The sequence below is a fragment of the Astatotilapia calliptera genome, chromosome 17 (genome assembly GCF_964374335.1).
Source record: "Astatotilapia calliptera chromosome 17, fAstCal68.1, whole genome shotgun sequence".
Taxonomy (NCBI): Eukaryota; Metazoa; Chordata; class Actinopteri; order Cichliformes; family Cichlidae; genus Astatotilapia; species Astatotilapia calliptera.
Window position 1 is genome coordinate 614,349 of NC_137438.1, and position 23,991 is coordinate 638,339.

Here is a 23,991-nt window from a genome sequence, read left to right on the forward strand (position 1 = left end):
TGATAGTCACAGAGTAATACTTGGCCGAGGTGTTGTATTTTATTTTTGTAGTAGACTTGTTTTTATCCTGATGTTGCTGTCATTCGCTACATCGATCACTACGGCCGTCTTCTTCTGTTTGTCTACCACCACTATGTTGGTTAGCCACCACCATTTTGTCCGTCTGTATCTGGAAGTCCCACAGGATCTTAGCTCAGTCATTCTCCACCACCCTTGGGGACATCATTTAGACCTCGGGACTTCCTGGTCATATTCAGCACAGATGTTTCTGTATACTATGCAGGCTTATATACAGTTTATGTTATGGTTATGGCTTCCTTCCGCTTAGCATACAGGTGCTGGAATTGGGGTGAAACCCTTCATGTATGGTCAGGAGCTTCCTTGTCTTGAAGTCAGTGGCTTCTATCTCCTCCTTTGGCCAGCTTATTATCCCAGCAGGGTACCTGATCACGGGCAGGGCGTAGCCTGGATCTTGTTCTCAACGTTCAGCTGACTTCTCAGGACTTGCCTGACCCTCTGCAGGTACTTGTAGCTGTCCTCTATGTCTGCAATGTTGCCTTCTGGTAGCTCGATCCCCTCAGTTCTGACTACCTTCCCTCTCTTTGTTATTATCCGACTGCACTTCTCCAGTCTGAATGACATTCCAATGACGAAAAAGAATCAGCTTAGAAGGAAACATATCTGGGAAATCATTTTGTTTTGTCGAACATAATAAGAACATGCTGACCTTCTGCTGAGTTTTCTTTTTACGGCTCGTTCCACCAAAGGATTGGAAAAAAGCAGTTTGAAAGAAGTTTCTGTTGCTATTGGTCAGTTTTTCCTGGGTCCCATCACTGCTGCAAAATTCTTTACAACAGTGACAAAAGAGACGATACATTTTCCCACAACCTTTTACTTTGTACAGTAAAATACTGTAAAAACATTTGACAGCATCTTATGATACAAATCCTCATAAAGTACTCTTAAACTTACTGAAACTCTTTACACTGAAGCCTCTTCAGGGAGTTTTTAGGACTTCCTGATAATAATGAATCACAGTCGTCCAGCCTGGAAGTAATAAATGTATGAACTAGTTTTTCAGCGTCATTTGTTAGGTTTCTGTTCTGTGCCTGTCCTGGTGCCACTTCTGTCTATGGTGTCACACTGTGTGTGAATCTGTCTGTTTAGTTCAGCGTCTTGTCCAGTTCTGTGTCTGTGAGTTTCCTGTTTTATTCTGAAGGTCTCTGTCTCATGTGAGTGTGTTCAGATTACGCTTCCTCTGTCCCGTCAGCTTTGATTTCTCCCAGGTGTGTTGCCCTCCTGTTGCTCATCCCTTGATTGCTGCTGTGTGTATTTAAGCCCTGTGTGTTCGCCTGCCTGTTGTTGGTTTGTCTGTGTTCCACGGTGTCCTGTCCCTCGTGCGCTGCCTCGCCCCATTCTGGTACCCTCTCAGGTTTGTCATTTAGGTTTGTCTTCCCGCTTTACCTGTTTTGCCATCTCACCACTGTGTAAATAAAACATCACTAGCATTATCATCTACTGCCTGCGTTTTGGGTCCTTTCTCCTAGTGATGGGCAGATGAAGCTTCATGAAGCACTGAAGCTTTTCATCCAATTGGTTCCGCCCAGTGCAAAGCATCTTGAAGCTTCATTTGCTCTAGTAGGACACCTACTGGACGTAAAAATATTAGTTGGCATGAATTTGAAGAGTGTGGCCTTTTGCACACAGCCTGTAAATGTCAACAACAAAAGGAGTGTGTAAAACATGTATATTGTAGTGATGGCAGTATACTGTGTATATTTATAGTGGCAGTATGGGAAATGATTATTTGGAAATGCTTGAAATGGAAATGATCATTTACTGTGAGGTGAGGTGTGGTTGGGGTGTGGACAGTAGTTGTGCTTTTGTAACGTTGAGGTATGGACAGCTACACACTGAGGCTTTGAGCCTCAGTCCTGCCTGTTCACATTTTATTCTGTAAAAACTAAATTTTCACTGCTTTTATAACCTTTAGTGGGGAGAACATAGCTGGGATTTAATGATTTAACAAATCTTTTGAATCCTTTGTCCTCCACAATGCTAAATGGCTGGGAGTCCTCAATCACCATGCTGACCAGGTCTTCATCTATTTGAGATTGTTCTCCTGAGGAAAGGCAATAAAGATAAAGCACAAATATAAATATCACATACGTAACTTATAACAGTTGTATAATATTGTTATATCATTTAGTAACATTACTGCATGCTATATTATCATGGCATTTGATGGCTCACCTGGTCTTGCTCCACAATCGGTGTTCCTCTTATTCTCATGCAAAGCTCTGTAGTGCCTAAGCATGGATGTTGTTGTTATATCCCAGCTCCCTGGCACATAGCAAACACTTCACCTTGTACAAAAGTACAGACAGCTTAACATAAATTGTATTGCACCATCAGTATCATGAAAATACATCTTCTGTAGAAATTTACATACCTTGTTGGGAGGAATAAGATCAAAATGTTCCCACACAGGGGAGGACATCCTCCTCTTCTTAGCTGGCTCCATTCTCTCCTGACTTTCTCTCCTCACTCTCATAAACCTCCAAACGGTCTCCAAACTCTCACTAACCGCAACTCTCCATCAAACACCCACATTTTGAATGAAGTCTGAGGGCTTTATATCGCTGTCATATCTCGCGGCAAAGTTCGAACCACTTCATGAACCAGTCACGTGGTACAGCCGGGCAGCGAGGCTTCGGACGTCATCATTTTCAGCTCCTCCCATAAATGAAACAAGCCTCGATACGCGCATCGCGGAAACGCCCCCTCCATTCCTCGACACACGCTTCGAAGCCTCGATACAGAACGTCACATCACTACTTTCTCCCTTCTACGCCACACGGCTCACCTCGGCAGCTGTGACAGTACCTTTGTCAGGTTTCAGTTTGATTGCATCAAAGAAACAACAATCCAGTGCAGCAGTCTGCACGGCTTCTAACAGAGAACAGAAACAAGCAGAGTCATTTATAGATTGTGTATGTGCATCAACCCTGTCATGGAAAGATGTGACTGATTAAAGCAACAGAGCGATGATGCATTTTTTTAATGCATGGATAACCCAGAGCCTTATGCACCTGCCATGGTCACAGAACTAAAACAGAACCTGTACACAGGTAACGTGTGCTGTCAATGATATTTGTATTCACAGATTATACTGAGCCAAAACAAGATGCTATCATGATCCTCCATTCAGACAGGACAGCCAATCACAGCATAAGCATTGTGTGTTATTAGAACAAATGAGGAAACTGAAAACAAATTCAAGATTAACCCTCCTGTTATGTTGCGGGTCAGATTGACCCAGAACAGAAGAGATGCCCCACTCCCCCACTTCTCAGGTAACGACCTAATTTACATATGAATTGATGCTAAAAGACTAGCCAATTTAGCTTCCACTTGGCTGACAGAGGGTTAGAAAGGCCTGGGACTTCCAGTGTGAATCAGCAGCAAAGGCAGGAACATCAACAACTTCTGGCGGGGGAAAAACATGCCCACCAGCTAGATCATTACCAAGAATGAAGGAAACTCCTTCGATTGGTAATCGCTGGCGCACGGCGACTTTAACATAGCCCGACACTAACAGCAAATGCAGGTGTACCATATGCAGAGGGGCTTTGGTGACACTCATCTTTATTCCCCACACTAGTATGTCGGAACCACAGGATGTTTTTTCAGACAAAGGCAGCACAGACTCTAGTAAGAATGAGTGGTACGCACCCGTATCTCTAAGAATCGTGACTGGCACTTTATCATTTTCTTCACCCGTCAACGAAACAAAGCCGCATGACACAAATGGTAGAAACTACGGATCAATGTCAGCTTTCGGGTTTTGTTCAGCCTCCATGCGCACCTTTGGCGAGCAAGTGGTTTTAATCAAACCCACGCCTGCAGGAGATTCAGTGCCCCTCGCTTCTTTTCTTTTTAATACTGGACACGCAGCAATCAAATGTCCTGAGTCGTGACAATAAAAACATTCTCGACCGTTTGATTTGGCAATAAACGCTGATACATTTTTACGCACTGCTCCTGGTGACTTTTTTCGTTCAGAGAAATTTTCCTGAAACGAATTCTGTGCACAGACAACACTTTTGTGCGTTAAAACAAACTCGTCAGCCAGGAGAGCCGCGTTAGTGAGAGACGACACCTTTTGTTCGTTTAAACAAGTCACGATGCGCTCCGGCAAACACTTTTTAAACTCCTCCAGCAAAATAAGAGTTTTCAACGGCTTTAACTTTAGATGAACAACACCTTTTCTCAAACAACACATTCTTTTCTCGCGCAAACTCAAAAGTCTGGTTAGCAGTTTTATTAAGATTCCTAAATTTCTGCCGATATGCTTCAGGGACAGGTTCATACGCCTGCAGCACAGTTTTCTTAAGAGTTTCATAATCTAAACTCTGCTCAACAGACAGGCTTGAACACACTTCTTGGGCTTTTCCCACAAGCTTACATTGGAGTAAGAGGGCCCAAAACTCTTTCGGCCACTTCAAAGCAGCGGCTATGCGCTCGAATGCACTAAAGAGGAGTCTACCTCAGACTCGAAACGGGGGAACCAACTTGATGTGCTTACTTATGTCAAAACCAGCAGAAGAAGAAGCGCTTGTGCTTGATGACGTTGGGGAACCATTAGCTGAGCCCTTTTCAAGCTCAAGAGCTCTGATACGGAGATGCATAGCTTGCACTTCCAGCTCCCTGTTGCGGGTCTCCACCTCTCTTATGCGGAGCGTGAGGCGCAGATCGTCAGTGGACGTACCGTCACTGGATTCAGAAATCACGGAGGAGCACCTGCACGCTCAAATTTTACATATAATTACGACAACAGTCGTAACACACCATAGAAACACATGACAAGCAACAGGGACGGGTAAACGGTGAGAGACAGCCAGTGTAGACAGCTCATCCGGGCCTGCAGCATATGCGCTGGTGCCCTTTGACCCACCGTCTGCATTGGGAGGGAATAAGTGTCGAAGGCGTTTGCAAGGGGAGGGGGGGTGACTGTATATCTCCGTGTGTGGTGGAGTTTGACCGAAGCAACTTCGTTCTAAGGTTCGTGAGAAGCATCTCTTTGAAAACAGCGTCTTTGACGGTGAGTTGAATAAAAGTCTGACTGATGTTAAAATGCTCTGAGAGGGACTTTAACAAGCTGCAGCACCTGATGGAGCTGATGTGTTCATGTGCCGTCATGCAGGGGGATGTATGTACAGCATTCATTTCTAGCCTACCACTTACTCTAAAATTAAGTAGCAGAAAAAAACTCAGGTATTCAGTCTGCTGCTAGTGTTAACATCTACACTCCACAAAGTGTTATTTGTGCAGTTTTACAAATGTTTTGAAACATCCTTAAGGTGTGAATAAACAGATTCATCAAAAAAAGTGATTCATTAAGAGCCGAGAATATTCTGCTGTTAATTATAATTTAGCTTTAGCTTGATTGGCGGCTTGAATTTGTGGCTCTGGCTCTCCTGACTGTGGTGAACACGGATAGTTTATAGTGCAGAACTTCGATCGGCCCTCTGCAACACTTCTCTTCTCTGCAGCCATGTTATGTAGATGTTCTTATGTGCTTGGCATCATTGGTGGGGATAGGTTAATCGGATAATCCAAATTGCCACTAGGTGTAAATGTGCGATTGAATGTGAGTGCGAATGGTTGTCTGTCCCTGTGTGGGCCTGCGACAGACTGGCGACCTGTCCAGGGTGTACCCCCCACCTCCTATGACAGCTGGGATAGGCTCCAGCGCCCCCCCGCGACCCTGAAAAGGAGAAGCAGAAGCGGATGGATGGATGGATGGTATCATTGGTCTTCATTTAGTAACAGTGTGCTATTTGAGTTATTTGTTGATTGTGCCGTTGGGTTTTGAAATTTATTTGAGTTTTGGTCATTTTTTTGTTTAATAATTTTAGAGCCTCTTTTCAGTTGCATTCATAAGTTTTGGTTAGCTTGTGTTTTGCACGGATTCCTTTTGGTCTCGACGTTCATGTTAATCACTCTGTCTGTCTATGGGTACATATTTCTTTAGCTTTTACAAACATGAGATTGTCATATATTTTATGGGAGTGTGTCATTAAGATAACTGTGTAATAAGACCCAGTGTTTGTCTGCACATTAATGCAGTCATCCACACATGTATGAGAGACAGAGCTCACACTGTATCAATAAACTGTTTACCACAAGTGACCTTTGACATCCGCTCCATATTGACACTTGTTCAGGAACTGTTGATACCACATTTTAATACCTTAAGCATAATTTATTAATATCCAGTAATTTGGGGGAAGAATGTTATGGATATCTGAAATAACACAGATGTAGTTCCAACACAAATCTCTATCCTAATAAAGAAACACAAACAGTCTTTTTGCTAGTTTTTATGTATGAACATAAAGCTGACAACATGTCGCAAAGATAACAAGCAGCACAAAGACATTTCAACGTTATCACCACAGTGGTTCCAGGCAGAAAGGTGAAGAATTAGAGTCTGACTCATCTCTGAATTTTCTTCTGACTGTTCTGACTGCCGGTGCTGTGGTCAGCATGCACTCAGCGTCATCTTCACGCAGGGTTTCTGTGTAGCTTTGCCTTAGTACACTGTGCAGCTGAAGCACATCAGTATAACTGACAAAACACGATCCTTATGTTCAGTCATATCAACTCAACAGAGAAGGTCAGAATCCTGAAACTTTCCATCACACGGTGCAGTTCAGGATTAAAACTATACCAGAGTTCAGGTGAGGTAACCTTATGGATGTCGTTGTGCAGTGTGGGGAAAAGCAGGGCTTAGAGTTAAGGAACATAATCGTTTGTTTGTTAAGCCAACGATCAGCTGATGCACGCTGCTTTTTCAATATTCACTGTTATTTGTGGATCTAGCCAAAATGAATTCAGAGCTGTATAACAGATTTAGATCTACTACAGAATATGAAGCTAGTAAAACAAAGCTGGGGTCTAACCTTGCAATATAAAGTTCCTCGAGGCCTCTGTTTCTGTGACTTGGTGGTACATAAATGAAACTGAACTAGAGCTGGGCGATATGAGATTTTTTCATATCACGATATGTTTTTTTTTTTCATTTCAGGCGATAACGATATCTATCACGATATTTGTAAGATTTAAATGTGCTCACAAGTAAAATGTGAAATAATCAGCAGCTTGTTTTGATTTAAATATTTATTTCCCATAATAAGTTCAACAGGGTAGATGTACTTAAGGAACATGAGACTTTTTCAGATAAATAAAGGCAAATATTGCAAACTACACAAAAGGCAGCCGCTAAAGCGTTTAAGTTTCAAAATAGAACAAACAAAACAGACTAAACTGTCAATTCCACTTAGAAACAAAATATTAATTCTAAAAATAAATCTTAGTTTGTTTTACAGAAGAACAGACAAAACTGACTAACTTTTGTCAATATCAAATAAACTGAGAACTAAAAGGAAATTCTCAATCTCTCCTTGTTGTATAGCTGAGCTTTTCAAACAGTTTTAACAGTTACTTTAGTCTGACAAAAGCCGAATGACGAATTAGCGCTTCCAGTCAGAGACTGAGGCTACGTCCACACGTACACGGGTATTTTTGAAAACGGAGATTTTCCGTTTCCGTTTTAAAAAATAATCCCGTCCACACATAAAGGCAGAAATGAAGGAAAACGCTGTTATGAACATGCCAAAGCAGCAGGTGGCGCTAGATTCCTAACCGTGCAGAAATGTTGGCCAATCAGAAGTCTAGAAGCCTCGGTGGGAAAAAGTAAACAAAGCTGGGGCATAGAAGCAGAACCGAGTCGTATGTGTGGAGGGACAGTAACTGTGTGTATATGTAAGCATTTAAACACTGCAGAGAGTAGAATTAACAGTATTGTAGAAATTCATTTCACCGAAACAATAACGTGGCGCACAGTGTGACGCATGCACCAGTTTATTGTATTTCCAGACTTGCTTTCGGCACATTTACAGTGCACGCTACTCTGTTTTTTGTCAGACTTGAAATAGCAGAAATACCTTCACACTACGGAACTTCTGTGGCTCTTCCGTTCGACAATCTCTCCGGCGTTGGAACCATCATCTGTTTTCTCTTCGGTCACGCTCGGTTGATTTTTCTAGTCGGCACACTCATTTCCTCCATTACCCGCTGGCTGCTTCCCAAACAAACACACGTGCGGCTTGGCACTTGTGCTGTACGTAACAAGTCACGTGACGCTGCGGCTGTGATTGGTTCGGCTCTGCGCTACTTAATTTGGATTGGCTGACCTTTTATTTTTTTTTTTTTTTTTTTTTTAAAGAGGACAAGAGCGGCGAGGTCTATCGCGATAGCTTAATTTCTCTATCGAGTAAAAGTTATATCGCGATACATATCGTTATCGTTCTATCGCCCAGCTCTAAACTGAACTAAAAACTGATAAAGATGAGTGAATCAGCATCGTCACTTTCAGCCTGCCCTGCAACAGTCCAACACTGTGCATCACTGTAAACTAAACAGCAATACTGCAAACTAGCTGGTTTAGCACTAAACTGCTTAGCACACATTTTCATGCAACCTTTTAATAGCATGATTTTGACGGTGTTAACTACGAGAAGACTAGAGGAAATATTAGTTATATTAATGGAAACAAACACACTCCCTACACGCCTTTTTTTCCTTTGTATTTTTTTTTATTTTTCTCCTTTGCTTATTTCTATTTTCTTTCCTTTTTTTTCTTCTTTCATCCTTTTGTATGGATATTTTAGTTGGTTAAATACAGAAAAAAGAAAAATACATGTAGTGACAAATTGTTGAAGTTGGTGGTATTGTACAGTGATTCCTAATGTCAATTAAAAATAAATAAATAATAGCACAAAACCAGCTGAAGTATACTTCAGTTTTGTAGTTTTGCTCCACAAAAGCTTAATCCAGCAACAGATCATGTGTATATGAAATACCTGATTTAAAAACAGATTATTAGGATGTGACAAATAAGATTTAATGTTCACAAAATGTGACTTGCTGAGCAGTCTTATCTTTGAAAATAATATCTTCCTCTTCTGTCCTTTATTTCTTTCAGCCTCTGTCAGTGCGCCCCAGGGCAGCTGTGGCTACAACGTAGCTGCCGTCACCAGTGTGTGAATGTGTGTGTGAATGGGTGAATGACTGAATGTAGTGTAAAGCGCTTTGGGGTCCATAGGGACTGAGTAAAGCGCTATACAAATACAGGCTATTTACCATTCTTATATCGTTCTTCATCTCTAGGTTGCCTGTGGAACTGTAGATGGTACTGTACTGCTAGCAGGCCTCGGTGTAACTGCAGGAGCAAATAGTTTTCACAAAACAGCATTACAGGAAAAGGTGCAGCAGCATTATGGTAGAGTGCAAAACGTAGCACTGTCTGCCGTCTAACACATTTTGGTAATTATAGACAAAAAGCAGAACTAGGTGATGAACTTGTTGTACGTCACGACTCTGTATATAACCACTCACGCCATACAGGGATAAAGACAAGTGTAGCAAACGAGACAGAATCAAAGTGTAGCACCATAAAGGAAGGATTGATTGTTAAAGATAGACAGAGATGTTTTGATCAAAAGTGTGTATGAAGGGTACAGGAACACAGAGTACCAAATAACAGGAAAAGTAGGCACTGAATTAGAAATTATAAAAAGTATAAATGTAAGAGATCAAGGGACTGTCCCCCGAATATGCAGGCTTTTAAATGTTTTTAAATTTTATTTAATCACAACAAAAGTTGCCTCAAGGTGCTTTATATTGTAAAGTAGACCCTAAAATAACACATACAGAGAAAACTCGACAGTCATATGACCCCCTATGAGCAAGCAGTTTGGCAACAGTAGGAAGGAAAAACTCCCCCAAGCTCTTAAATAATCAGGTCCCATCTTATCTTAATGACCTTGTAGTACCATATCACCCTATTAGAGCACTTCGCTCTCGCTCTGCAGGTCTTCAAACTTTCCTTTTTGCTAAAGCATATAGTTAGGGCTGGACCAGGTGACCCTGAATATGATTGCTGGGTTTTTCTCTGTATGTATTATTGTAGGGTCTGCCTTACAATATAAAGCGCCCTGAACTGACTGTTGTTGTGATTTGCTGTATAAATTGAACCGAATTATTTCTGTTGACATTCCTTGAACAACCATACTGTATACAAAACCAAATGAATCATATATTAAAGTGTTTTTCAGCTTCGCTCCCAAATTGGTTGAAATATGGGTTCATTCTTTCTTTCTTTTTAACTGTGTTAAAGTTTTATTCCTATTGATAAGGAGAAATTTGAGTGTCCGTAGAAAAACAAAGGGACTAATGTTGGTGATAGAGAAAATTCTCAATGCAGATAACTGAACTGAAGTAGAGTATGAGATGTATTTGTTGAGCAATGTGCATAAAGGGATTTATAAATGTTTACATTCATTTGAAGAATTTCGACCTGAGCTCATATTGTAAACCAGACTTTTGTCCTCCATGTGTACATTGTTCTTTACCTCCTGAAGTTATGCCAGTGCCATTAGCTATCTCATATAGTTTATGGGAGTGTGTCATAAAGATGTAGTTGCCATAAAGAAGCAGCTGAAGGTCAGGTAAAGGTTAACATTGCCAGAAACCAGGTCAGTTTGGACGACACCTTTGAAACTGTGAAAACTCACAAACAAATAACTAGTCAGTTAATACGAGCAACCAGAGTAATACGAGCAACCAGAGTAATACGAGCAACCAGAGTAATACGAGCAACCCATTTTCATTGATTTGACCCTCACGGGTGGATTAAAAATCCATCTCAATAGAAATGTAGGTTAACTTGGTCCTCCAACAGCCTCACTGTACAAAACTTGCAGACTACTCCACACTACTGCTACACATGAGTACAGCTTTTGAGTCACTTTAGGAAAAGTAATCAAATCTGGGCTGAATAATGACATTTGGGCTTTTTTACTTGTACTTAATTATCAAGTTTGACCCCAACAGCATGTAAGGATTAATGCAACGTCCTTTTCAGTGTCTGAAGTCTGTCATTTGAATCAAAGCTATTGTAAGATCCTTTGTGCTTGCATCAAATACTGTGAGTTAAAACTCTTCTTTTTGATTTTTAACATTTAGGTGCAATGGCCTCTCAAATAGCAAAGGTGTTGTTGTCATTGGATGCTGAAGCAGTCGGCTCGCTCAAAGAAGGAGTCAATTTCAAGAAAAGCCCAGAGGACGGCAAATGTTACATCATATTTAAGAGCAACAATGACTTGAAAGCATGCAAAAACCAGTGCAAGCATCAAGGTGGGCTGTTCGTCAAAGACGTTGAAGACCTGGATGCAATGTAAGAACAGGAACAGATTTCAGAGATTATCTGTGGTCGACGTTTGATTATAGCTGACAGAACTCTCTGTTCCCTCAGGACTGTAAAATGCACCAAACACAACTGGAAATTAAACGTGTCAACAATGAAATATGTGAACCCGCCCGACAGCTTCTTGCAGGATGAGCTCGGTAAGTGCCATTTCCTGTATATTGATATGCCACTTCCTGCAATGTGGATCTGAAATCTAAATATGCAAACTACAAAGCTGCATTATGGGATGTGTGGTTAGCTTGTAACTATAGCTCTTGCCACAGTCGGCGCTAACAGTCAGAATAGCAACTACTTTCTGTGCTTTTTTTAATTTTAATGCTAAATTGGCAGAGGGCCCCTTCTAATGAATAATTTGACAATTTGTGCCAATAACTGTGAAGCAATGTCAAACTAATTCTTTCCAACAGACATTTTTCCATGCTTCACATGAGTGGAGTGTAAACTTGATAATCTAATTTTCTTCTCTGCAGGGTCATTTTTCCCCTCAAAGAATAGTAAATATAACCAGTTGTTAAAAGGGACAGCTCTCTTAGCCCAGCACTATGCATCTCAGCACTCAGCAACATCGCTGTGTGACTGCACTTGTTCTGATTAATCTGTGTAAAAAGGTATCTCTCTTCCATTTACTTGCATTATCTAAGAGTGTGGCGGTTGAGTAAACAATATATATATATCTTTTAAATCCCAGTTAAACATTAGCCAGCAGCGCAGTTATCGTTTCTGTGCAGGTTTCCAGGAATTCAACAGTCGGCATAAATTGCTGTAAAGTACAGGGTGGGCCATTTATATGGATACACCGTAATAAAATGGGAATGGTTGGTGATATTAAAGTCCTGTTTGTGGCACATTAGTATATGTGAGGGGGCAAACTCCCCCAGATGGGCGGTGACCATGGTGGCCATTTAGAAGTCGGCCATCTTGGATACAACTTTTGTTTTTCCAATAGGAAGAGGGTCATGTGACACATCAGACTTATTGGTAATGTCACAAGAAAAACAATGGTGTGCTTTGGTCACCCACTGCTGTACTTGGCCCTGGAGTGTCCTCAGGGAGAGAGGAAATAAGGACAGGCGGCCTAATGGAAGGCCTCTGTCCCATCACCTCATCCATGAGGCCAAACCAGGGCCAAGCAGCAGCAGTGGGCTTCGCACTGACTCCCTCACCTGACCCTGGACACTTGCAATCCTAAAGGCAGAGGAAATCAGAAATGACAGACAAATATAAACAATACAACTTTTAGTAAATGTGCATTTATTAAATTTCATTCTTAAATTATCTTCTTGACAGCACACATTCTTTGTATCTTTTCTTTAAGTTGTCCCACTTCTTTTTGGCCTGCAAGGGGGTGACTTTCCCTTGCAGGCCCATCTTCTCGAGAATAGTCCTGATCGCACACAAAAAAATAAGAGAAGAGAGAAAACCATGACAACTGATAATCCCTAAATCCAAAAGTTTTCACAGCAGAACACAAGAGGAATATCGTCTGGACATCACAGGTTCTGTACAGAATGAGGGTTGTTGAAACCGTACTCAGATGAATATGATGTGTAAATTGATTTATTCGTGTGCCTCCATCCCACAGTCGCTGAATTTTTTACCCCAGTGAAGAGGTGATCGTTTTCTCCTCTAGTTTTAATGAAGTCTGCCGTTTGCTCTTTGGTGCCTATAAACATATCACAAAAAAGTGGATTGGGAAAAATGTAAGCGGCAATGAAAAACCGCGGGACCCACCATACAAGCTAGTTTACGGACACTTTTTTATGAAGATTGTTTAAATAAATATTACAAGTCTATGCAAATTCACAACCCTAACAACATAACCGCTATAAAAATGTAACTTTTGTACCACCAGATTTTCATATTCTTACATTTAAAAGTGTATTCGTCTCCCGGTTTTTCTTTTTGTGCCGCCATCATTACGTGAATGAAGTTCTGTGCAATGAATTCTGGGCCGGTCAGCTGTCGAGCTGGTGGGTGACAGACGTCACCGAAAACGTGGAAGCACTTTTGCAAATATGCGATATCTTGATAAACCGAGCAGATATTTGATGTTTACACAACTACTTTCTCACCTGAAAATATGCTAAAAGTTTATTTTGTGACCCAGAAAGATTAGTAAGAGTAATTTTAAAACTTAGTAGCGGCCGCCATTGTTGGAAACTGGAGTTTGGCTGGGCCACGCTATGAATTCTGGGATATGGTGGGCCACGAAGGACACACCCGACCCATCCTTCAAATTCGGGGAAAAGGAGGACGCATTTGTCGGCTGCATTCGGAGGAGTCTACGAATTTGGACAGCCTTCGGCGCGTCGCTGTGACGTAATCGGTCTACAAATGCGGTAGTGATGGGTCGTTCGCGAACGAAATGGCTCTTAGAGCCGGCTCTTTGACGTGAACGACGAGAGCCGGCTCCTTATCGCGAGCCGTGACGGCTCGTGGTTTTTTTTTTTTTTTTTCTCTCAGCCTCTGTCTCGCACTTTTTTCCGCTTCACTCTGCACGCGAGCCTTGTGCTTTACGCCGGGCAGAGGGGGGAGGGGCGGTAGTTACACTCAGTAGCACAAGAACAGAGCCAGAGAGAGAGAAAGAGAGCCAGGGACAACAACGTCACATTAGAAAGGTATAGTAATCATCCACAACTATTTTCGGTTGCAGATGATAAAGGATTCAGAAAGTGCGGATTCATGCGGGCCCATATGACAGAATGTGCATGTTCTTTTTGTTTTCATATTATAATTTATATTTAATTGTGTTTTGCAGTGTTTTGTGTTGTTTTCACTTTAAATTTGTAAAAGGAAACAGCTGAAAATTTAAATAGTTAAAAGTTGAAATGTGAATAGTTGATTTTTGTATTATATGATTTATTTATTACATTTTATGTGGCGTGAATAAATAAAAGTATATTTACAGTGGTCCCTAGAGACAAAGCACATACAAACTTCAAATCACGTACGAACTCTGAAGCATGTACAAACTCCAAAACACGTAAAAACTCCAAAACACGTAAAAACACGTACAAACTCCGAAGCACGTAAAAACTCAAAACACTTACAAAAGACAACAGAAGTGCTCCAGGATGCTGGGCGCAGTGTTTAGCTTTTGTTATCTTGTGGCTACACAATCCAGCAAGTACCCAACGACCGGATTTGGTGTGTGATAGTAACAGGTAGATGAACTTTTTTTTAAATTATTTGAATATATTTGAGTGCCTGTGTATAAATACACAAACAATACACACATGCTTTCAATTGTGTAATTTAAGTGATCTAGTAGCTCTGCTTTGGAAGTTCAGTTCATGCTAGAAATGTGTTTTGGAGTTTGTACGTGTTTTCAGAATCAATCAGAATCAGAATACTTTATTGATCCCTGGGGGAAATTATTTTTTGTTACAGTGCTCCATTTTAAACCAACATTAAGACAAGACAGACAATACACTAAGAATAGTACAATATATACATATATATATATATACATACATACATAAGTCACTCATAAATAAATAGTCGGAAAAGAAACATGTGTAGTTGTAGCAGTAAACAGTGTGTTAAGTGGATGCGTTGTACAGGGAGATGGCCACAGGCAGGAAAGATTTCCTGTGTCGTTCAGTGGTGCTTTTCGGTAATCTCAGTCTCTCACTGAACGAGCTCCTGTGACTGACCAGCATGTCATGGAGAGGGTGGGAGGTGTTATCCAACATTGTCTTTATCTTGGACAGCATCCGCCTCTCCGACACCACCTTGAGGGTGTCCAGCTCCATCCCCACAACATTGCTGGCCTTACGGATTAGTTTATTAAGTCTGTTGGCATCTGCGACCCTCAGCCTGCTCCCCCAGCATGCAACAGCATAGAGGATTTTGTCTCTAGGGGCCACCGCATATATTTATATATAAACATATATAAATAAAACCACTTTTTTACGTTAGTAATTCCTTTTGTGCATAATTTTATATTATTGTGAATAATAAATTAATTAAAGCAACAAAACAACCTGAAGAGCCGGTTCGGAGCCGAAAGAGCCGGCTCTTTTTAGTGAGCCGAGCCGAAAGAGCCGGCTCTCTAAAAAGAGCCGGAAATCCCATCACTAAAATGCGGCCTCAGGAGGATGCAGCCCATGAATTTGGACACGACCATGGGTTCACCCACACTCCTGCTCTCTCACACAAACCTGCTTATGAATGTTTAATATAATCAAAGTTTGGTTTGCTCTCACCTTTCTCAAACTTGGTAAAAAATGAATCAAACAGTTCAGTTTCATCATTTATTGATAACAGAAATCTTCCTCTCAGGTTTGGAGTCTCTGAGTCAGCAGTGCTCTCTTCCTCACAGCACATACACTATCATCCAATCTGCCCATCGTCATCATCACAGTGTTAACCACCTGCAGTGCAGCTCTCTTCTCTGCAGTCGATCTCATAAATCTCTCACAGAGGACCTGTTCTTAAACAGCTCCTAACGTCATGTGCACACGGTACAGCACAGATTTGTCTGCTTCACTTATTTATAGCACAGTGGTGCAGTGAACACACTGTCAAGACAAACGATCCAGTTTGAAGATAAAGCAGAATATAATTAATAATAATATTAATAGTAAAAGGGCAGCACGGTGGCACGGTGGTTAGCACTGTTGCCGCACAGCAAGAAGGTCCTGAGTTCAATTCCACCATCAGGCCGGGGTCTTTCTGTGTGGAGTTTGCATGTTCTCCCCGTGTTTGCGTGGGTTCTCTCCGGGTACTCCGGCTTCCTCCCACCGTCCAAAGACATGCAGCTTGTGGGGATAGGTTAATTGATTAATCCAAATTGTCACTAGGTGTGAATGTGAGTGTGAATGGTTGTCTGTCTCTGTGTGTTGGCCCTGCAACAGACTGGCGACCTGTCCAGGGTGTACCTCCGCCTCTTGCCCTATGACAGCTGGGATAGGCTCCAGCGCCCCCCGCGACCCTGAAAAGGATGAGCGGAAGCGAATGGATGGATGGATTAATAGTAAAACCTCGTGTTGTTTAATTGAATCATATAAAATAGTAACTTACATAAATGATGTAACTCTGTAATAAGAAACATGGAAAAGGTGCTACAGTGAAGCTTGTATTAAATACTACTATGGGTAGTAGTAGTATGAATAGCTCTATTTAAAGCATCGAGAATAACAGAATGATAATAATATAAATGCCATGTGAGGTTAACACCTGAGCTTGTTGTTGCACTCGCAGAGGTCGAAGTGTTGGATGATGGGGGGCTGCAGTTGGTGGAGCTGAGCCCTGTTGACCCCTGGATGGCTGATCCTCGAGAGCCTCTGGAGCTCCAGGAGGGAGAAGTCAAAGTACGTTGATGTTACGCTTTAGATAACAAATATTTAACCCCAGTTTTTCAGACAACACTGTGCATACTACTGTGCTACTCTTATGAAACTGTTTGGCAAAATGATCTAAAACTTGAATGATCTAAGTAGTAATAATAATCATCATCTCAAATGTTGTCAATCGTGAATGAACGAAGAGTGAAAAGTGCATCAGCTGTCTCCAAAGATGACATTTTCTTTGACCTTCCTCTCAGGTGACTTACCTAACCCACGCCTGCATGGAGCTACAGCTTGGTGAGAGAAGGTTCATGTTCGACCCCTGGTTAAAGGGTCCCGCGTTTGCCAGAGGGTGGTGGCTTCTCCATGAGCCTCCAGCAGATGCTCTGGACAGGCTTTGTGGTGCAGATCTCATCTACATCAGCCATATGCACTCAGACCACCTCAGGCAAGCTCTGCCAATGCTGCTAAATATACATACAAATAAATATTGCTGCTGATTTTATTTGAAGCAACTAAACAATTCAGAGAAAACGCAGTATGGTATCTACAAACTGCTCCAGCTGTTCGGTTCATCTGGACAGGAGCACACACTGTATACCATCATGGCAAAGGGAGGGGAAATGTTCTTAGAGTAAAGGCTGTAAAAGGACTCCACATATACAGGACTGTAATAACGACTCAGGATGGAGAAATATATAATAAAACCAAGACCAGATTACTTCCTTTATGATGTTGTGATATGTAAAACCTTAGAAGTGACTGTGCACGTAACAGAATATTATTAGCAAAGACAAATAAAATCATGCAAATAGTTCTATTGAAAAGTATAGAATATAATTACAACTGTCACTGAGATTCAAAAATACATTTCCAGTTTGTTCCACTTTGTAGGATAACAAACCTTTAACATTACAGGATTTGTATTCCTGTAATTGTTTGTAATTAACAACAAGCTCATTCTGTGAAGAGCCATATGAAGAAAGAGGAGTGGCTCACGACTCCACACAGTCACTGTAAATGTCACTTCTGACTAGAAAAGAAACAAAAGCAGTTTTTGGAATATTAAATAAAAGTTTCTTTCTGGTTAGAAACTTCAGAATCTACAAAGAGTTTAACTTTTAGCCTTGGATACTGTTCATGTTGACACGGTGGCGTGCTGACGTGTTGTTTGCTTTGTAGCTATCCCACACTGAAGGTCTTGGCAGAAAGAAGGCCCGATGTCCCCATATATGTTGGTGACACATCCAGGCCTGTGTTTTGGTCAGTAATGACGTGGAGCTCAATCTTCCCCATAAATTACAGAGGAAATAAATCCGGTACAAAGTGAGTTTGTTCTTCTGCTGTGACAGGTATTTGAAGCAAAGCCAAGTGAAGCTGACCAACATTAAAGTCATTCCCTTTGGTGTTTGGCAAAATGTAAGTCACACCTCCATCATGTGGTCAAGAGTATTTACAATAAGCATGTTTGGAAAATGTTGAATTGTAAAATGATTCAATTCATTTTGGGGGAAATATGATTATGAAGTAAAATGGCTCTTCCTGTCTCACTCAGATTGATGAACACCTGAGGTTCATGATCCTGATGGATGGTGTACATCCTGAAATGGACACCTGCATCATTGTTGACTACAAAGGTGTCATTTCAAATAATATTATTACTGATGCTGTGAAAATAAGTCTGATTAGGATATAAAACGCAGTTTTGATTGCAGGTCACATGATCCTCAACACTGTGGACTGCACCAGACCAAACGGCGGCAGGCTGCCACAGCATGTGGATGTGATGATGACCGACTTCGCTGGAGGAGCTTCTGGATTCCCGATGACCTTCTATGGAGGGAAATACAGCGGTGAGCCTGAGCTAGGTTAGCTTAGTTAGCATTTAGCTCCACACGCACACAGCAGTGTCTCAGTTACAGTCTTTTGACAGACACATGTAGCTCTTTTAGCCACGTAGGAACTGACTTGTTTAACTCACATGTTGTGATCAACAGTGTCAAAGTGCACCAAACTGCTGAGATGAAGCAAATGTTGATTTGTTTCCAGATTCCTGGAAGGCAGAGTTTATCAAGAATGAGAGGAAGAAGCTGCTGAATTACAAAGCTACACTGGCGAAGTCCCTGCAGCCCAGGATCTACTGCCCATTCGCTGGATACTTTGTGGAGGCTCATCCGTCAGACAGGTAGAGTTTGTAACGAGGTTTGCACAGCACCAGAGATGCATCGATAAAGCACACAAGGGTTGGAATGACTTTTATGTTCCCTGACAGGAAGAATCCTCACAACAAAGGTAGCTGATCTGATGCAGATAGATCCCAAGGTCAAAGCTGATGTGTAGTTCATCTGGGCAACTCCATCCAATAACTGATCAAACAGAGTCTATATCTGGGATCCTCTTTGTATTTAGTGCCTATTTATCTGTATGAGCTACAGTCTATCTCTGCAACCACGACTCCACCTTCATGAGCTGCTCCTATTGTACTGAATTGTGTTTCTAACTGACAGTAGTTCAGTTCATCATTCGTTTAAAATGTTCTAGCAGGTGTTTTATTGTTTTAGCATTCTTCCAGTCTCCTGTTGCCACTGCGCCAACATTTTTGAAACGTGTTGTTAGCATAAAACATTTAAACTAAAGTTTTATTCTCTGTTTGATGCAATACATTTGTGATGTTAATAAATAAGGATAAGATTAACATGATTTTGAGATTCTAGTATTATTTACATCGTACACAGCATCCCAACTCTTCTGCAAACAGGGTTGTACGACACAGTCGTGGCCCAAACTTTGGACAGTGACGGGACTGCTAATGACTGTTACAGATGTAGCATTTAAACAAACATGAGACCTAATTTATTCTTTATGTGTCCTTTTACTTCTCTGTCTGTTTGTACTGTGTGTTGGGTGTAGATACATAAAGGATACTAATATCAAAAACAGTGCAGAGGACCTCAATGCACTAATTAATAAGCTGGCACCAGCAATCAAGACTTGGACACCGCAGCCAGGTGCTGTGCTGGACCTGGGCCTCGCTCTGAGAGACCCCACCAGCAGGTTGGAACAGCTCACATGTTTGTCTGTGTTTTCCATTCTTTGCCACTGTGGGAAAGAGACTCTTATTCCATCTGTGTAATACAACTACATAAACCACAGACACTTAAACAGTAATGTCAGTAGCTGAAAGGCCAGTGAATAAACAGATTAGTCTGATGGGAAAAAATCCTCACCGTCTGCACTGCCAATGTAAAATTCAAAAGCTTTGGACAGTAGCTTCAGCCTGTCTTTTTCATCTTTATATAGTTTGTATGTGTGCAGTAACTGTATAAAATGACTTTTATTCTTACTGAGTTACAACAAGCTACAGCTGCTCAATTAGCTCATGTCAATCAGAACATCTGATCTGACTGCATGTCCATGTTATCTGCTGACATCATGTCATTACTTTGTTTCAACTGTTATCACTACAAACAGCACAAGACAACTTGTAAAAAAACTAAAATGATCATGTAAATAACACCCAGGTGCTAAATGAAATACTTTCTTTACATAGTGAGGCCATCATCAATCCACCAGCCAGTGCAAAACTCTACAAGGACAGCTGGGAGTTCGACTTGTATGTGAACGAGCTGAACGGTGCCATCAAGTCGGACATATTTAAACATCAGAGCTGGATCCAGTTTTATTACACGTGGGCTGGCTTTCAAAACTACAACCTTGTTGTGCGGGTAAATGTTCTCCTGCAGAGCTGTTTGACTCTCTTTTTTTTTTTTTTTGTCAAGAACTGTTCTGCACTCAACATCTGACCTTTGTCTGCATTTACTGTGTTCTCGTGACTTTTCCTACCTAAAAGCATTTCTCTGCTTACTGCTTCCAGAAACCAAATAAAACACACGAGCCTGCAAAAAAGGACTGTAAAAATATTTACTTTGTCCATTTTTTAATATGGTTGGGGGAGAAAGCATTAAGAAAAAACAAAATAAAAACTATTGTGCGTCTTGAGATTGGACCGACAACCCGCTCAGAATGTGCCCTGCCTCCTGCCCCGTGAAAGCCAACAAGAGCTGGACAATAAGATGGATGTTCAATAAGGAGAGATCATTAGAAAGAACTGAGCATGATTCATCAATGTACAGAATTCAATTAAGATATTTTGCCATCATAGTCTGAGAGCCCATCGCAGCAGAACGTAATCCCAGCAGTGACGGGGATTAGGGCAGGACCACCCCGGGAGTCTGGGTGGAGGTTTGGATGGAGCTTGAGTAATATGGGAGAGGCTGAGATGGGGAGGAGGTGGGTTGCATGAAGGCGACTGCAAGGGAAATAACAGATGAGATTTAAAGTACGCGGATTGGAGGATGATTGGCCTTAAAAAAGACGATTGGACTAGACCAGTGATGTCACAATCAGGCTGTGACAGTGACGTGAAGCTGAGATTAGCCCCAAAAACCTGGGAAGCAGACAGATGTATGACTAAAGATCTTCCGTACTGAACTTGTCCACCAAGCAGTGAGCAGTGTGATTATGAATGAAATCTTTTTTTTTCATGCACATAGTAGTGATGTGTGCATCGTTTTACTTTCCGTTAACCTTGTAAACCATAAAACCCAATGAAAAATGTAGAAGTTCAACAAAAATCAAAAGAACTGAGACGTTTTCCGGCTAAGCTTCCTTGTAACTATGCTATGATAGAGACGGGCTTCCAGTGTTTTAAAGCAATAAATACGTGTTTTTTTTACACCTGAGCAGAAATTTTATTTTTATGTTTTCTTTTTTAATAATCCCTTTCCCTCATGCTACAGCAGCCTCTGTAGTACCTGAGCAGAAGCTGATAATACGCGTGCAGGTAACATCCTGCAATGATGAAATCTAAAAACAAACAACTCGCTCTCTGCTCTGATCCCTCATCACCACCTCGCTTCCTTCTAGCTGTTAACGATCTCCTTCTCTCACTCGTTTTTCTTTTGCATTGCTGTCTCACTCAGAGTGTGTCTCCGTGTAGGTCATTGAAACAGACGACAAGTTTGAATGCATCACTGACGGTTATGACTATCTGGTGGACTTTCTGGATCTATCGTTCCCCACAAAGAGACCTGACAGAGAGCACGCCTACTTGGAGGTGAGTCCCTAAACAAACAGATAACAGGATGTGAATAATAGTGATTTCCTCCTGACTCCCAGCGAATCGTGAGGAAATGATCACGTCTGTCATCTAACATCTGAAAAACTCCTGTTCTGCCTGGATACTTTATTTACATGCTGTTATGCTCATGCTGCTTCGTTTCATCTAAGATTAAAAACAGGATTGGAGTGATGAGGTACGTGGTGCTGCACGGCTGTCTGTGGGACGACCTGTACATCGGCTTTCAGAACCGCGTCAGCCGAGACCCAGACATCTACCACCACAAGTACAGACATTTAATCTCACGGATTCTTTGTCATGCTGTAAATTGTTCGAATAACTATGCTGCACTTTCAGTGTTTTTGAGCTAAACATGAAGAATTGATAAATATCTATACACACAGATTTATTTACACACATACATACACATATCTGATTATACACACAGATCAAAATACACAATACTATTTAGCAAAATATAATTTTGATGTATTTTACTTTATGTAGGAGGAGCACTCAGACACACATGTTGTTACAGCATGTTTATTTTGTTAAGAATATTCATTGCCATTTTCAAGCCTAATAACTCTTAGCTTAGCTATCACAACCATGTAATGTTGTAAATGGGAAATCCTTGATGCTGCTCTTTTTTGACTGACTTCATAATTACCTGCATGTGATGTATTTAGGGTCCGTGTCAGTTACAGCTAAAGAACAGTAACTTAGGCTGCATCCACAGGGACACTGTGCTACTGTGACTGTATGAACTTTAATCACCTCGTCTTGGCCTCTAGGTTCTGGAAGCACTTCCAAGCAGAGCTGCCACTTTGCAGGCCAGACTGGGAACAGTTCCGAAAACAGGTCTTCACCATCGATGAGTCGACCATACCTCTCAGTGATACAACGATGGGAAATAACTGTGCCCTGTCGTGAATTGATTCTGCTTTGATTCTGGATTTGTAAAGATCCAGTTACTGATTTGATGTAATGATTATTAACTATGCAGTTCCAATTGGCCCTAGGTCACCGCTTTACATTAATGAGATAGCAAAGTAATCAATCAGGTGGCTGTCAGGTAAGGAACTCAGCTCAGGGTCATCAGTCTTTAATAGACAAAACACTGATTTTGCACATTTAATCATCTTTCAGATCAGGAAAACTGTTTACAATCAATTTCTGTGAAGTATAAATCTATGTTTTTACCTTAACAATGCTATGTAATTGATGGTAATAAAAATGACATCTATTTTGCTATTAATGTGCGTACTCACCTGAACCACAGAACATGCTGATTCAATAACTTCTGAAAAATAGGAAGCACATGAGTTGCATGAATACAAGAAACAAGGATGGCTACTAAGCTATGGTGTTGTTTTTGTGCCTTCTGAGCGCACGTAAAAAAATTTGCAAGTGCAAGTGTTGCATTTTGAGGAGAAATTTATTAAGCTTGATCATCTGTTGGTGGAATTTATTTAATATTAATTTCTAGTATCAGCTGATGTTTGCTGGAGCCACAGCTGTAAAGCTGCTGGTCATGATGTCGGTTTGGATATGTGGTGAGAGGGAAACATGAAGGTGATACAGATCATACATATACCAACAAGGCAGTGTACATCACTGTCACAGCAGTGTTTGTTTTCATTCAAAGGCTTTATGGTTTTTCCTATAATACCTGGTGGGCCGGTCTCAATGCCCGGGCCAATTTTTTTGTCCCAGTCCGTCCCTGGCTGACCAGTAGACTTGTAGTCAACACCGCCTAAACCAAGACCAGAGGATACTGAGACCAAGACAAGACCAAGACAAAGTCGAGACGAGACCAAGACAAAAAAGTCTTTAAACTGCAGCCAGATGCTCCTTCGTATTATATTGATAATGATATTATCCTATATCCTCGCATGTGATTGGCCACAATACGGAGGGATTGGAGCATTGCTGAGCCACTGTGTGAGAGCTGAGCAGCAAAAGGAAATTAAGTGAGGAGCGGCTCTCACTCACTACAAAGCGCTCTGTAAGCACGGCTCTTAGAATCAGAATACTTTATTAATCCCGAAGGAAAAAGGAAAATATAATAGAGCTGATGCTTTTGCGCACGACACATCACACGTTACGTTGTGTGTCATGGATGCTGTTGACTCCAAATCTCCCGACCACTATGCTACGGCGTTATTTTTGTGCCACTATTCTGAGCGCACGTAAAAAAAAGTTTGCAGGTGCAAGTGTTGCATTTTGAGGAGAAATTTATT

General features: G+C 41.3%; 1 protein-coding gene and 1 long non-coding RNA gene across 2 annotated transcripts; one reads left to right on the forward strand and one right to left on the reverse strand.

Annotated features, from left to right (window-relative positions):
* The first annotated feature begins 1,313 nt into the window (after positions 1-1,313).
* LOC113009797 (cytidine monophosphate-N-acetylneuraminic acid hydroxylase-like) lies at positions 1,314-23,006 on the forward strand. Its single transcript, XM_026148343.2, has 15 exons — positions 1,314-1,432; positions 11,095-11,305; positions 11,384-11,475; positions 16,544-16,653; positions 16,887-17,077; positions 17,812-17,892; positions 17,982-18,048; positions 18,185-18,266; positions 18,345-18,482; positions 18,679-18,814; positions 19,540-19,683; positions 20,180-20,354; positions 21,629-21,745; positions 21,919-22,034; positions 22,543-23,006. The coding sequence occupies exons 2-15, from the start codon at positions 11,100-11,102 to the stop codon at positions 22,679-22,681; spliced, it is 1,794 nt and encodes a 597-aa protein (XP_026004128.1). The 5' UTR covers positions 1,314-1,432; positions 11,095-11,099; the 3' UTR covers positions 22,682-23,006.
* Positions 1,933-2,370, reverse strand: LOC145421532 (uncharacterized). The gene is made up of 2 exons (XR_013902916.1): positions 2,254-2,370; positions 1,933-2,122 (listed from the first exon to the last, which is right to left on the reverse strand). It is a non-coding gene; the product is annotated as an uncharacterized LOC145421532 (long non-coding RNA).
* Positions 23,007-23,991: the final 985 nt, after the last annotated feature.

What these genes read in the sequence shown, in the direction of transcription:
- LOC113009797 (XM_026148343.2), top strand. Translation starts at nt 11,100, where the DNA reads ATGGCCTCTCAAATAGCAAAGGTGTTGTTGTCATTGGATGCTGAAGCA. An exon ending in GTTGAAGACCTGGATGCAAT is followed by an intron (nt 11,306 to 11,383) that starts GTAAGAACAGGA and finishes CTGTTCCCTCAG; the next exon opens with GACTGTAAAATGCACCAAAC. An exon ending in CTATGGAGGGAAATACAGCG is followed by an intron (nt 18,483 to 18,678) that starts GTGAGCCTGAGC and finishes ATTTGTTTCCAG; the next exon opens with ATTCCTGGAAGGCAGAGTTT.